Source organism: Hevea brasiliensis, unplaced genomic scaffold (genome assembly GCF_030052815.1).
Source record: "Hevea brasiliensis isolate MT/VB/25A 57/8 unplaced genomic scaffold, ASM3005281v1 Scaf227, whole genome shotgun sequence".
NCBI classification, from domain to species: Eukaryota; Viridiplantae; Streptophyta; class Magnoliopsida; order Malpighiales; family Euphorbiaceae; genus Hevea; species Hevea brasiliensis.
The window spans coordinates 51,317-64,291 of NW_026614726.1; the positions used below are offsets into that span (position 1 = coordinate 51,317).

The 12,975-nt window shown below is 29.5% G+C and overlaps 1 protein-coding gene across 4 annotated transcripts; it reads right to left on the reverse strand.

Annotated features, from left to right (window-relative positions):
* Nucleotides 1-1,608: 1,608 nt before the first annotated feature.
* Nucleotides 1,609-9,040, reverse strand: LOC110651340 (disease resistance protein RPV1). Of its 4 annotated transcripts, none has more exons than XM_058141778.1 (7): nucleotides 8,810-9,040; nucleotides 7,300-7,856; nucleotides 4,879-5,968; nucleotides 4,453-4,752; nucleotides 2,881-4,341; nucleotides 2,605-2,728; nucleotides 1,609-2,529 (listed from the first exon to the last, which is right to left on the reverse strand). In XM_058141778.1, exons 2-7 carry the CDS (start codon nucleotides 7,773-7,775, stop codon nucleotides 1,976-1,978), a joined length of 4,005 nt encoding a protein of 1,334 aa, XP_057997761.1. In that variant the 5' UTR covers nucleotides 7,776-7,856; nucleotides 8,810-9,040; the 3' UTR covers nucleotides 1,609-1,975. The 4 variants fall into 4 exon arrangements, 3 of the variants coding, with proteins under 3 accessions (XP_057997761.1, XP_057997760.1, XP_057997762.1); XR_009146644.1 differs by having other exon boundaries at nucleotides 2,417-2,529; nucleotides 3,522-4,341; XM_058141777.1 differs by having other exon boundaries at nucleotides 1,609-2,728.
* Between the last annotated feature and the right edge of the window lie 3,935 nt (nucleotides 9,041-12,975).

Genomic DNA, 12,975 nt, shown 5'->3' on the forward strand with positions numbered 1-12,975 from the left:
AATTAATTTTTAAATTATTTATATTAATATAATATTTATTAAATTAAAAATTATATTTTTATTAATTAATAGTTTCAAGTAAATAACTTTTAAAATAATATATACAATTTTAATTATTATAATTATGAGTAGATGAAAAATAAATTTATACTTTTCTCAATAAAAATTAAATTAATAAAAAATATATAATTTTAATATAATAAATATCTCATCAGTAAAAAGAAATAAAAAATAACTACTAAATATTGTAGGAGATTTTTTATTAAAAATTAAAATTTTTATATTACAAATTAAATTTTAAATACCTCGCTACTATATATCCTTAAATTGAGTGCCGTTTATTAAATTTTGTTCACTTTTTTTTAATACATTCTTTATTAATAATAAAAATTAAATAAAAAAATAAAAAAAAATTAAATTAATAAAATTAAAACCTATATTTTCCTAACATGATCATCATCCCTTTCATTCTCCTTTCCTCGTCCACTCTCCATAATTTCATAATTTTCTCTCACTCAAAAATCTGAGAAAGAAATCACACTATTTTTTAAGAACTCTTTTTTGAAAAAAATAAAAAATTGCAATGTGCAATTAATAAAAGCAATTACACAGCTCATTGCTATAACGAAGAAATGTACAAAAATTAGATGAAACTACTAAGCATTTTAATCAATTACTTGTTAGTCCCTTAATTATAAGCATTTTAATCAAAATATGTAATTATTTAAAATTTTAAATATTTATAAGATAAAATTAATTTATAAGTATAAATTTATTTAAATTTTTTATTAAAATTTTAAATTTAAATACATTAAATGGGTGAGATTTGAAACTTATTTTCTTAACCAATTTTAATTGAATTATTTTTAAATTATAAATTAATTTAAAATATTTATTAAATATTTTTTTTTGAAACGATTCATTAAATTACTTAAGTTTAAATATATATAAGTTGGTTTAAATTGGAGTAATCAAGTATTCAATCGCATTTTAGAGAATTTATTGGACTATTTCAATTTTTTTTATAGACTTGACAATTAGCAACGATACGATATTGCTATTAATTTATTTTGATTGTATGTTTATTTTAATTTTATTTTAAATTTTATTTTAAAAATATTTGACAATTGGCAGCGATATTATTGCTACTTCATTAATTTATATTTATTGTGAGTTTTTTTTTAGCTTTTTAATTTTAAATTTTCTTTAATTAATTTAACTCTAATTATTATTCAAATTTGAGTTTCACTGTTTTGAGGAGAATGAGATATATCTTATTAATTTATTTTATTTTAAATTATTGAAATATTTTATTATTATACTCAATATTTACTTAAAAAATATAACATTCTTTAAATATTTTTATATAATTCAAATAACATATAACTAAATTATCAATTCAACACATTTTATATTTTTTTATATATATAAATAAATTTATTAACAACATGAACTTAGAAAATATAATTTTTAATTCAAAATAAACTAAAACTAATTCTACAATATCATGATAAAATATAATTAAATTATATTTATCTTTTGAATTATTATTTTAGGGCCCATTGCTATCACTATGCTAAAAATAAAATAAACAACTAGAGCCTCAAATATTTTTAAACCTATCGAATATTCAAAGAAAAGAATTCGCAAACAAGCAGCCAACTATCGATATGTAAAGAAAAAGCAGAAAACGTAAAGTGTGTAGAACACATTGCCAACGTAGAAGGCCGGTTTGATCACCAAGCCATGAAACTGCAGGCACCAAGTTGACACCCACACCCGCCAAGGGAGGTACTGCCACCGGCTGCAGAAAACAAAAATCAAAAGAGAGAAACTAGGTCTTCTAAAGTAAGTCTGAGGAAATTCCTACCTCCTTCGTGAACTCACATACGATATGAATGATGAAAATTTTCAATTCATTATGCTTTAAAATAGTGCATTATTTTCCCCATTTGAATATAAGAGTTCACTAAGTTCAAATAAACTGACATGCGCTGACAAGTTCTTCCATATCATGGTGTTTCTGTGACTTATCTGTAATGATCTCCGAGATAAGAAGGTCTAGCTCTTTCTGATCAATCACGTCGAAACACCCAAACTGGCGATGTCTAAATACCTTCAATTTCAACACTCTGTATTTTAACCGAGAAAAAATAGGTCTCATGTTTTCCTCACCGAAAAGCCAAAGACCCTCAGTTATGGACCATACCCATAAATGTCGTTCGATGAAAGAACATCGACAGAATCTTTCCTCTTGAGAATAAAGCATTCGAACCCCGCAACTGATAACATTAGAACAAACTAAACGATAACCGTTCATATCTTCAGCGTAGAATTCCACGAGAAGCTTACTGTATTTGCCAAACCAATCATCTCTTGTAACATCCACAAAGGGATCATACCCAAAGAATGTATGAGCTGTTCCACAATCCTCTCCCCCCCAATAATTCCTACCATAGCAACCACCAAAATAGCAGTAGAGATCGTTGCAGTCACCATGATCATTTCTGAAATGGTATCTGCATTTAACTTGGAAACCAAGGTCGTTTGTGCTCTGGTTGTTAAAAGCAATAACAGCACACACGGCAAAACCTAAGAACTCACTATTAGCCCAATGTGAAGGCAGCTGGATTGTCATGGAAAATCCCGAACTTTGATGGCTGAACCACTTTGGAATACTACTTCCAGGGAAGCAAAAACCAGATTCCCCTGCTCGCACAGAAGGCATCTGCACCACAAAAATCATGATTTTTAACATGGGAGATGGTCGGTTAAAATAAATAAACATTAGAAGAAAGAGGGGTGTGTGTGGGGGGGGGGGGTGGTGTTGGGGGCGGGGAGGGTGGGTTTGGTGGGGGAGGGGAGGGAGGAGAGAGAGACCTGATTGTGCAATCTTTTTGAATAAAGCTGAAATTTTGTTAGTGCATATGTCATGATGTTGTGCTTTGCAACTGCATGCAAGTTTCCGCAATTAGTGAAAAGGAATTCAAAAATGTTTCCCTTGACTATAGTCGAATCAATTATTGACACAGATCGGAGTGAGAAACAGTTATCTGCATCTAATTTTGTCAACTGGGGTGGAAGTGCTGTTATTGAACTTAGCCACTTGCAATCCCTCAAACCGAGGTATTGCAGCTCTGTGAGCATTCTGATGCTACGAGGTAGCTGACAAAAAGAGTTTCCACTCAGATCTAATACTTCTAGTGAGAACAAGTAGCCGATGCAGTCGGGGATGTAGACCATCCCACAACCAGTTAGACATAGCTTCCTCAGGTATTGTAAATGTGAACCTGAACTGTCTATAATTGACATCAGTTCTGCCAATCCTTGAATTCTTTTGCAGTTCCTCAATTCCAAGCTAGAAAGCCCCTTTAAATTTTCAATTGGGGAGGGTAAATTCATCATGGCTGTTCCATCTAAATAAAGGCATCTTAATGATCCCATTGCCTCCAAAATTTCCGGAAAACATTCAAATATGGAGCAGCCTGAGAGAATAAGCTTTTGCAAAGATTTCAACTTACAAATGCAACTTGGAAGAATACGAAACTTTTTGCAATTTTGCATGCTCAATTCAACGAGTTCAGAGCAATACTCGATTGATGATGGAATTTCCTCTATTGCTGTCCCACATAAGAACAACTTCTTTATGCTTTTTGAAACCTCTGGAAACTTGTTTATACTTGAGCAGCCAGAGACAATAAGCTTTTCAAGTGATGCCAACTTAGAAATGGTACAAGGAATATTCTTAAGCCTTTTACAGTTCTTCAGATCCAAACAAGAGAGTTTGGAGAGCTCACCAATTGTCGAGGGGAGTTCTTCTATCCCAGTTTCACTTAAGTACAAGAATTGGATATTAGTTGAAATGTCCGGAAACTCGGTGATAGATGAGCAGCCAGAAAAATTGGTAGTCCGAAGGAATTTCAACAAATGCAAGCCCTCTGGAAGATACCATAGTCGTTTACAATCCTTCATATTCAGTGCAACAAGTGCACTGAGATGCCCAATTGATTTGGGAAGGTGTCCTATTGCAGTCCCATTTAAATTTAAATACGTTATATTCTCTGAAATCTCTGGACACTCCCTAAGATTTGTGCAGCCAGAAAGGTTAAGAGTCTTAAGTGATCTCAATTTAATGCCACTAGGGAGGCTCACAACACTTGTGCAGCATCTCATACTCAAAAATGTAAGTTTGTCTAGAAACCGAATAGAAGAGGGGACTTCCACTAAGCTAGTGCAGTAATCCAAATTCACTCTTTCAAGATTCTTGGCTTGTGAGAGGTCTGGAAATGTGGTCAAGTGCTCAGAATTACTAAGGTTGATCTCTTCCAAACTCGCAAGATTCTACAAAAACCATATGATTAAGTACAACAAATTAGCACACACTCACCCTAAAATGCATTTTTGACAAGAAGTAGGGAAAGAAAGGGAATTGAGATAAATAATACAGAATACCTGCACTCCTGCCCATAGTTTTTTAACACAGCTGTTAGGCAAGTTAAGTTGAACAAGATTCTCTGCTTGAAAATTGGGCGTCAGAGAGCTCAGAGGATATCTATCCCAATGAAGATACCTCAACTCATCAGAAAGAAACTCAAGGCCATAAGGCAGATGCACTTTACACTTATTTCCAACTATAGAATTATGGATTTTGAGTAGTCTAAGATTATACATCCTCATGAAGGCTTTGGAACTCAAGTACATTTCTCCGATTTTAGCTGTGTCTAAGAATATTCCCTCAACTTTTTCAGATCCCTGAACATCACAACAAAGAAAAAATAACGCATAAGTTACACAAATATGCAAAGATGAAGGGGAAAAATATATATATACATATGTATGTATATACATGTGTATATATATCATGCATATGGCTCTCACCAGATTTTTGGTCAACACTTGACGAACATCAGTAGGACTCCACAATCTACTGCGCTTGCCCAACTCTTTAACAGATTCTTGGCGAACAATTTCTTGAGCCAATTCTTGCAGCAAGTTATGCATCTCCAACTTGTTTCCTAGGTTGGTAATAAGGCATTTATCAACAAGAGCACTAATTCCAATGCCTGCTGAGAAACCACAACCATTTAGTATTCTCTTTACAAAGTCAATTTGTTGCCCCTTGAAAAAACATGCAATATCAAGAAATATATTTTTCTCTTCGTCATCTAGCGCATCAAAACTTATTCTCAACATATGAAAAATTTTAGGCTGAGGAATTCTTCCAAGTTTATCCAATGCGCTTTCCCAATCTTCTCTCCTTCTGTCAAACAGGAAGGAACCCAAAACTTTAAGTGCCAAGGGGTTTCCTTGAGCATAGTTCATCACCCTAGTTGATAGCTCCAATCTATCAGAAGTGGGATAATTTTTCTTAAAAGCATTCAAACTGAACAATTGAAGAGCTTCATCAATATCTAATCCCTCAACTTCATATATTTCATCAACTGCATTCTTAAGAACATGCCTATCTCTAGATGTCACAATAACTCTACTTCCCAAAGCAAAATCACATCTTCCAATCAGGACTTCTAGCTGATCCACATCATTCAAATCATCAAGGACAAGCAACACCCTTTTGTTGCGGATCCTATCCTTAATGGAAATAGATTCTACATTGAGAGTGACAGTATGTAAATTTTCCTCCTCTAACAATTCAGAAAGAAGCTTTTCTCTTAAACGACCTAGCCCCTCAAATTGTTTTGATTCTTCCCCTATATTCTCAAGAAAAATGCAAGCATCAAATTGATTTGAGACAGTGTTGAAAATAGCTCTAGCAATAGTTGTTTTACCTATGCCAGCCATACCCCAAATTCCTACAATACGAACACTTGTCAACCCAATGCATAACAAATTTTTAATCAGTCTAATGTGTGAGTCTATTCCAATCAGACCCTTTGAATCTCCTGAGGATGCATGATTCAATTTCCTCAAAATATGTTCCACAACTTCTTTCACAAGTTTAGCCTCAGACCTAACAAAATTAAAAGAGCTGAGACAAAAAGTATAATAAAGAGAAAAAAAAAATAATGAAAGGTTTCTTCTAAACACACAATTTTACAACAAGAGAATTAACTACGTCAAAAGTCCTTATACTGTACACTTATTATCAATAAAGTCCAGATCCTTTTTTTCCTTTTATCAAGTCCTGAAACCTTGTTAAATTAACACCATTAGTTCTATCCATTAATTAGGTATGGCCACATATAAGGAAAATTGCAATTATTTTCTTCCTTTTTTCCCCACATCAGCCTTCTACACGGCAAAAAAATATGAAAAAGGAAAAATATTTATAAACATATAACAAAATTTTCCTTCATTTGTTTAATCACTCAACAGAAATTTAAAGAGTGAGAAAAGACATTCATGTTTTTTTTTTTTTTTTGTCTAGGTTCTTCATTTGTTTTATGAAATAAAACACTATTTTTGTTGAGCATAAAGTTTTTTTGGGGGGGAAAAATTGTTGTCATTCAATATCCAAAAGACAGTATTGAACATAATTTCTCAACGGTTTAGGAATCATCATTCATGTTTTAAAATAAATTTGGAATGTTACAACATATTTTCTTTAACAAAAGTTGATGGTTTTGTTTCAAAATAAACTGAATAAGCACATTTCTAGTCCTCTTTTTCAAATACTTCCATTTTTGAAATCAAACATTTTAGTTCTTGAATTATGGAATATTAAACATTTTGGTTTCTTAATGAATTAACAAACAAAGTCAAAAGAGAATATATTCTTTTGGAGAAGGAAAGCCATTCTGGTCCATAGAAGGAAATGGATGGCCAGATTTTACATAGATGAAATCTTGGTCGCTAAATTTGAATTTAATGGTTGAGATGGGATAAACGTAATAAGTCACATTTATGTAAACATGACAACACACACAAGCATGGCACTTGTTTGCTAGCTCAACTCAAGTGGATTTCATGAATTATGACCCACGATTTTACTAACAAAAAAGCTATTTTTGAGTTCATTTGGTGCCCATTCTGTTTTTTGCTTTAAAGGTGAAAAACATGTTATTACAACCATTTGAAAACTAGAAAAGTGGATTTTACTTGTTTTATCTACTTGTTTTCCAACAATTTTTCAGTATCAAGCAAAAACTTCAAAAAATAGACAAAATAATTGATACCAAATAGGGTCTTCGATGTATGTATTTTGCTTTCTATTGTAAAATTAATTGTCAATTACATTTACATTTGCATAAAAATACCACAAAGTTTATTTTATAATATTCCTTTATATTTATGAAACCTTAAAAATGAAAATAAAAAACACATAAAGGAATTGACACATACCTTATCACACGGGAATCCCATCCTGATATATTGGCAACTTTCATCAAGTCAGCCCTCCAATGGGGCATCCTTTCCATTTTCTCCTTAAAGTTCTTTTCAAGCTCAATAAATGCATCTCCAAAGCTGCCACTTAGTCCTTCAACATCAGATGGATCTACATGGTAAAAGATTGGTAAAACCGTCTGACCATAAATTTCCTTGCATTCAAGTATCTTCGCCATTTCATCCAAGCACCATGGAGAAGATGCATAATTTTTGGAGAAAATGATTACAGAAATCATTGATTCTTCAATTGTTCTCAAAAGGCCTGGTGTTATTTCTTCCCCCCTTTCAAGGTCATTGTCTATGAAGGTCTTGATTTTTTTGCGACATAAAGCATCATAGAGATGGCTAGTAAAATTATCACGGGTATCTTCTCCTCTAAAGCTAAGGAACACATCATACTTTTGTTTTCGAGCCATGGAGGAAGATGCCATAATGGACTGTTACAATATACTGGTGACCAAAAAATCACTTCAAGTTGGAATTCAGCAAAGGCTCCTTCGTCTCTTGGGAAACTAAAATAAAGAAATCAACATTAATAACCAGTGAACCAAAAGACAAAGAAAGGAACACAGAAAGAGAGAATAGAAATATGGTCTTGGCGGATCAAATTGGAGCTATTTTATTCAATCCACAATTTATGGATCGAGATTAGCCCATCCAATACAATGCATAGTGGTAACAAAAAAACAGCTAAACCAATTGATGTAAATGCAAAAATTCTTAGACACCAATTATATACATAGTAAATTCCCTCAAAAGAATTTGAATCTTCCAACTCTATCAAGAAAGTGTTCCAATATATATATAGTCATTGTTTTTAAAGCAATTGCATGTAAATACAATCATATATATATATAAAAAAAAAAAAAGAAAGAAAGATTGAGAGCCAAAAAAATAGAAATATATATTGCTTGCAGTTTGGATCAGTTTATGGTTTTAAATAAGAAAAATTCAATTCAATCTGTAAAAATGCAGTTTGATAAAAAAAAAAAAATTCCAACCCAATCCATCAACACTTACATAATTGCTGTTTAACTATGGATTAACTTGGTTTGAATCAAATTATGCGGTTTAGGCGATTTTTTAACACCCCTAAATATGAGTAAGAATCGAATTCACCCATAGATGACAAGGAATCAACCACTTCCGAACCAGCAAATTCACCTTATGTTTTCCTTTAACATCATTAAACATCTAAATTTGTTTAGTATGATTAAAATAATATTTTTCGTGCACAATTATTGTTTGAAACACAATTCTACTAAATTCTACAGAGTCTTAACAATTTTCTAATCTGAAACACGATTGATTAAACCCAACTACCCAAGTTCACATCCCTTCCCAAAAAGAATTCCAAGCTCAAACTAAAGTTGAAGTTCAAATCAAAGCCATCAAATGAGAAAGAGAGGAACCCAATATGCATATCGATCAAAAAATGCATAAAGCAAAGAATTAAAATGAATACCTTGATGATTAGAACCTTGATTTACAGTGAAAAGATCATAAAGGCAACATTTTTTTTTTTTTTGCTTCGATCAGGTAATAGCGCAAACAAGAAAGAGAGAAAGATAATTCGTCAATCCAATTTGGCTAGTGACTGTCTCTAACTCCGAGAAAGTACTTCCAACCTTCCATCAGCGGAAGAAGGCATTGGGTGCCTCTCACTATCGAACAAAGACTTTGGGAGCAACCTCACAATATTTAACCTAGTAAACGGTCAGCATTATTTTATTTTATTTTATTTTATTTTTGTTAATTACCATTTAGTACTGAGTCGGTATTTATATTTATAAAATTTAACTAAATTATTTTTATATATTAACCTATTAATATTATAATCTTTCACTAATTTTTAGAAATATTTCACGGTAAAAATTTTCATTTATAATATAAATTTTTAATTTTTAATTTAAATTTAAGTAATATAAGATTTTTTTATGAATTTTAATAATTTATTTTTAAATTATTTATATTAATATAATATTTATTAAATTAAAAAATTATATTTTTATTAATCAATAGTTTCAAGTAAATAAATTTTAAAATAATATATACAATTTTAATTATTATAATTATGAGTAGATGAAAAATAAATTTATATTTTTCTCAATAAAAATTAAATTAATAAAAAAATATATAATTTTAATATAATAAATATCTTATCAGTAAAAAAAATTAAAAAATAACTACTAAATATCACAGAAAATTTTTTATTGAAAATTAAAACTTTTATATTACAAATTAAATTTTAAATATCTCATTGCTATATATCCTTAAATTGAGTACCATTTATTTAATTTTTTTAATATATTTTTTGTATTAATAATAAAAATTAAACAAAATAATAAAAAAATTAAATTAACAAAATTAAAACCTATATTTTCCTAACCTGATCATCATCCATTTTATTCTCCTTTCCTCGTCCACAATCCATAATTTCATAATTTTCTCTCACTCAAAAATCTGGGAAAGAAATCGCACCATTTTTTAAGAACTCTTTTTTGAAAAAAAGAAAAAATTGCAATGTGCAATTAATAAAAGCAATTACACAGCTCATTGCTACAACCAAGAAATGTGCAAAAATTAGATGAAACTACTAAGCATTTTAATCAATTATTTATTAGTCCCTTAATTATAAGCATTTTAATCAAAATATGTAATTATTTAAAATTTTAAATATTTATAAGATAAAATTAATTTATAAGTATAAATTCATTTAAATATTTTATTAAAATTTTAAATTTAAATACATTAAATGGGTAAGATTTGAAACTTATTTTCTTAACAAATTTTAATTGAATTATTTTTAAATTATAAATTAATTTAAAATATTTATTAAATATTTTTTTTTTTGAAACGATTCATTAAATTACTTAAGTTAAAATATATAAGTTGGTTTAAATTGGAGTAATCAACTATTCAATCGCATTTTAGAGAATTTATTGGACTATTTCAATTTTTTTTTTATAGACTTGACAATTAGCAACGATACAATATTGGTATTAATTTATTTTGATTGTATGTTTATTTTAATTTTATTTTAAATTTTATTTTAAAAATATTAATATTTTATTAAAAAAAATGAAATTCTAAATTGAATGCTGCAGATGGTGTTTGGCACGCTGCACCCACAGGATTTGACAACTGGCAGCGATATTATTGCCGCTTCATTTTTATTTCGAACACCTATATTTTCTAATGTTAAATTATTGAATCAAAGAAATAACTTATTCAATGTGGGTAATATATTAATTTATATTTATTGTGAGTTTTTTTTTTTTTTACTTTTTAATTTTAAATTTTCTTTAATTAATTTAACTCTAATTACTATTCAAATTAAGAATGAGATATATCTTATTAATTTATTTTATTTTAAATTATTGAAATATTTTATTATTCTACTCAATATTTACTTAAAAAATATAACATTATTTAAATATTTTTATATAATTCAAATAACATATAACTAAATTATCAATTCAACGCATTTTATATTTTTATATATAAAAAAATAAATTTGTTAACAACATGAACTTAGAAAATACAATTTTTAATTCAAAATAAACTAAAACTAATTCTACAATATCATGATATTTGGACATTACACGAACCTAATAATTAACTAAGGCATGATAATTAAAAGAACAAAAGGAAATTCTCCCTTTCTTATTGCACTCATTTTATATAAGTATTTTAAAGTAGTTTTAAATTTATTTTATCTTTATAATTAAATACTTTATATATTTTTAGTTTTATTTTAGTTAAATTGTCAATTTTAATTACTTTATATTTGATTTTTAAAATTTTGATATTTTTAATAGGTTTTTGTGGTGAATTAAAGGTTAATGGTACATTAGGAGATGATTTGAGAATGTTTGGAAGTTTAATGTAACATCCTCACTTATATAGTCTGTATGTTATACTGTTCCGATGACTGAGGTTGTCCGAGTAGACAGCCAGAGTACAGACAGTCAGAAATGTCTGGAATTGCATCTTGGTGATAGTGAGGAGATATAAATAAAGGAATACAAGGTAAGAAAATTCAAGAAAAATTAAGAAAAAATAAAAGAGATGAAATGCAATTAGTTTAAACGAGCCGGAACCATAGCGATGTGTGACCGCACTGGGAAGTTATGGCGAAGGCCGTTACCGACTCCTGGACTGAGGGAAACCCTAGAAAATATTTTTGGGACATAATAAAATATCTACTGAGGTGTAATTGATATTGGAAAGGTCAAAGAAAATTTAATAAGTCAGTACAAATAAAAACAAAAATTAAAGAAATCGGCGGATTAAGGATTAAATCGGTGTTATTGATTGATTAGACAATCTGTGTTAGACTCTAATTAATAACAAAAAACACACTTCATTTTAAAAATCAAATAACAAATATTGCTTGGAATTAAAGATCATTTAGAATTTCGCAGCATAATTTTAGGCATTATCTCCTCCTCATGATGATTAACATCATGCTCTTGTTTTTTAATTGAATATTATATGTTTAATTATTTACCAAAAATAAAATAAATTAAATCAAACACTCAAAAAAAAAAAAAGCAATAGATCGATTTAATTGCTATCGATTAAACAACTAATTCAGTAGGTTGCAACGAGGCTAGTTACTAAATCATGTTGCAACCGATTGATATCAATCGAAAATTGATTGCAAATAATAATAAAAAAATAAATTGATTGTTAAAATAATCAAATTAAAAAAAATAAAATTTTGGTTAAAAAAGTATCAGTTGCTACTAACAACCAATTTAGCAATTGATACATAATCGGTTGTAAAAGAATTCGGTGCCTTTGATGCATACATTTTGCATAGTCATTTAGGTCTAATTTTATAGCCATTTTATTCTATTATTAGTTATCTTTAGCTAATTTCATTAGTAAATTAGTTAGTTTTTCATAATTGTCGATTTTGGATTAATTTGTAATTTTTACTTTGTTTTGTAGGAAAAATGGTGTTTTGAAGGATCAAGAGAATTTTGCCATTGAGGAGTGTCTTCTACACCAAAGATGTCAAAAACAAGTTTTCAAGCTGAAATATGCATTGACCAAATTGTGCATAACTTGCGCATAAGCTATGCAGATCTGCATAAGGAGAAAGATCATTCCAGAACCACCAAGTGTGCATAAGGAGACAAAGATAGCTTATGCACATTCCCACCTCCCTTATGCACCTTCACGGAATTGTGCATAACCTATGCACCAAGTCATGCGATTTTGCATAAGTGGCCCAGAATCAGCTGAAATCGCATAAGGGATCGCATAACTTATGCATCCACTTATGCATCCCATAAAGAGTTCATTAATGAGTGTGAAGATTCCCTTAATGTATTCCTCCTAGAACATACTATTTTAGGGCTCCATGTCAGAAAAATGCTATATATAGTCTCATTTTCCCATTTTAGAGGGGGACAAGGAGCAAAGAAGAAAAGGAGAGGGCCGAAAGGGAATTTGAAGAGCCATCTTCACCTTCCACACCATTTTCAACTAAGATTTGCAGATTTCTTTCTTTCTTTACACTTTTCTACATTTCTAGTGTTTAATTCCTTACTTCTTAGCTTAGATTAAAGCTTTATTTCCATTTAAACTCATCATATCTTGTAAGCATTATGGATAGTG

Coding starts and splice junctions, on each gene's coding strand:
- LOC110651340 (XM_058141777.1), bottom strand. CDS start 7,775: ATGGCATCTTCCTCCATGGCTCGAAAACAAAAGTATGATGTGTTCCTT. Junction 4,342..4,452: donor AACTATGGGCAGGAGTGCAG/GTATTCTGTATT, acceptor TGGTTTTTGTAG/AATCTTGCGAGTTTGGAAGA. Junction 2,729..2,880: donor CAAAAAGATTGCACAATCAG/GTCTCTCTCTCC, acceptor TTTGTGGTGCAG/ATGCCTTCTGTGCGAGCAGG.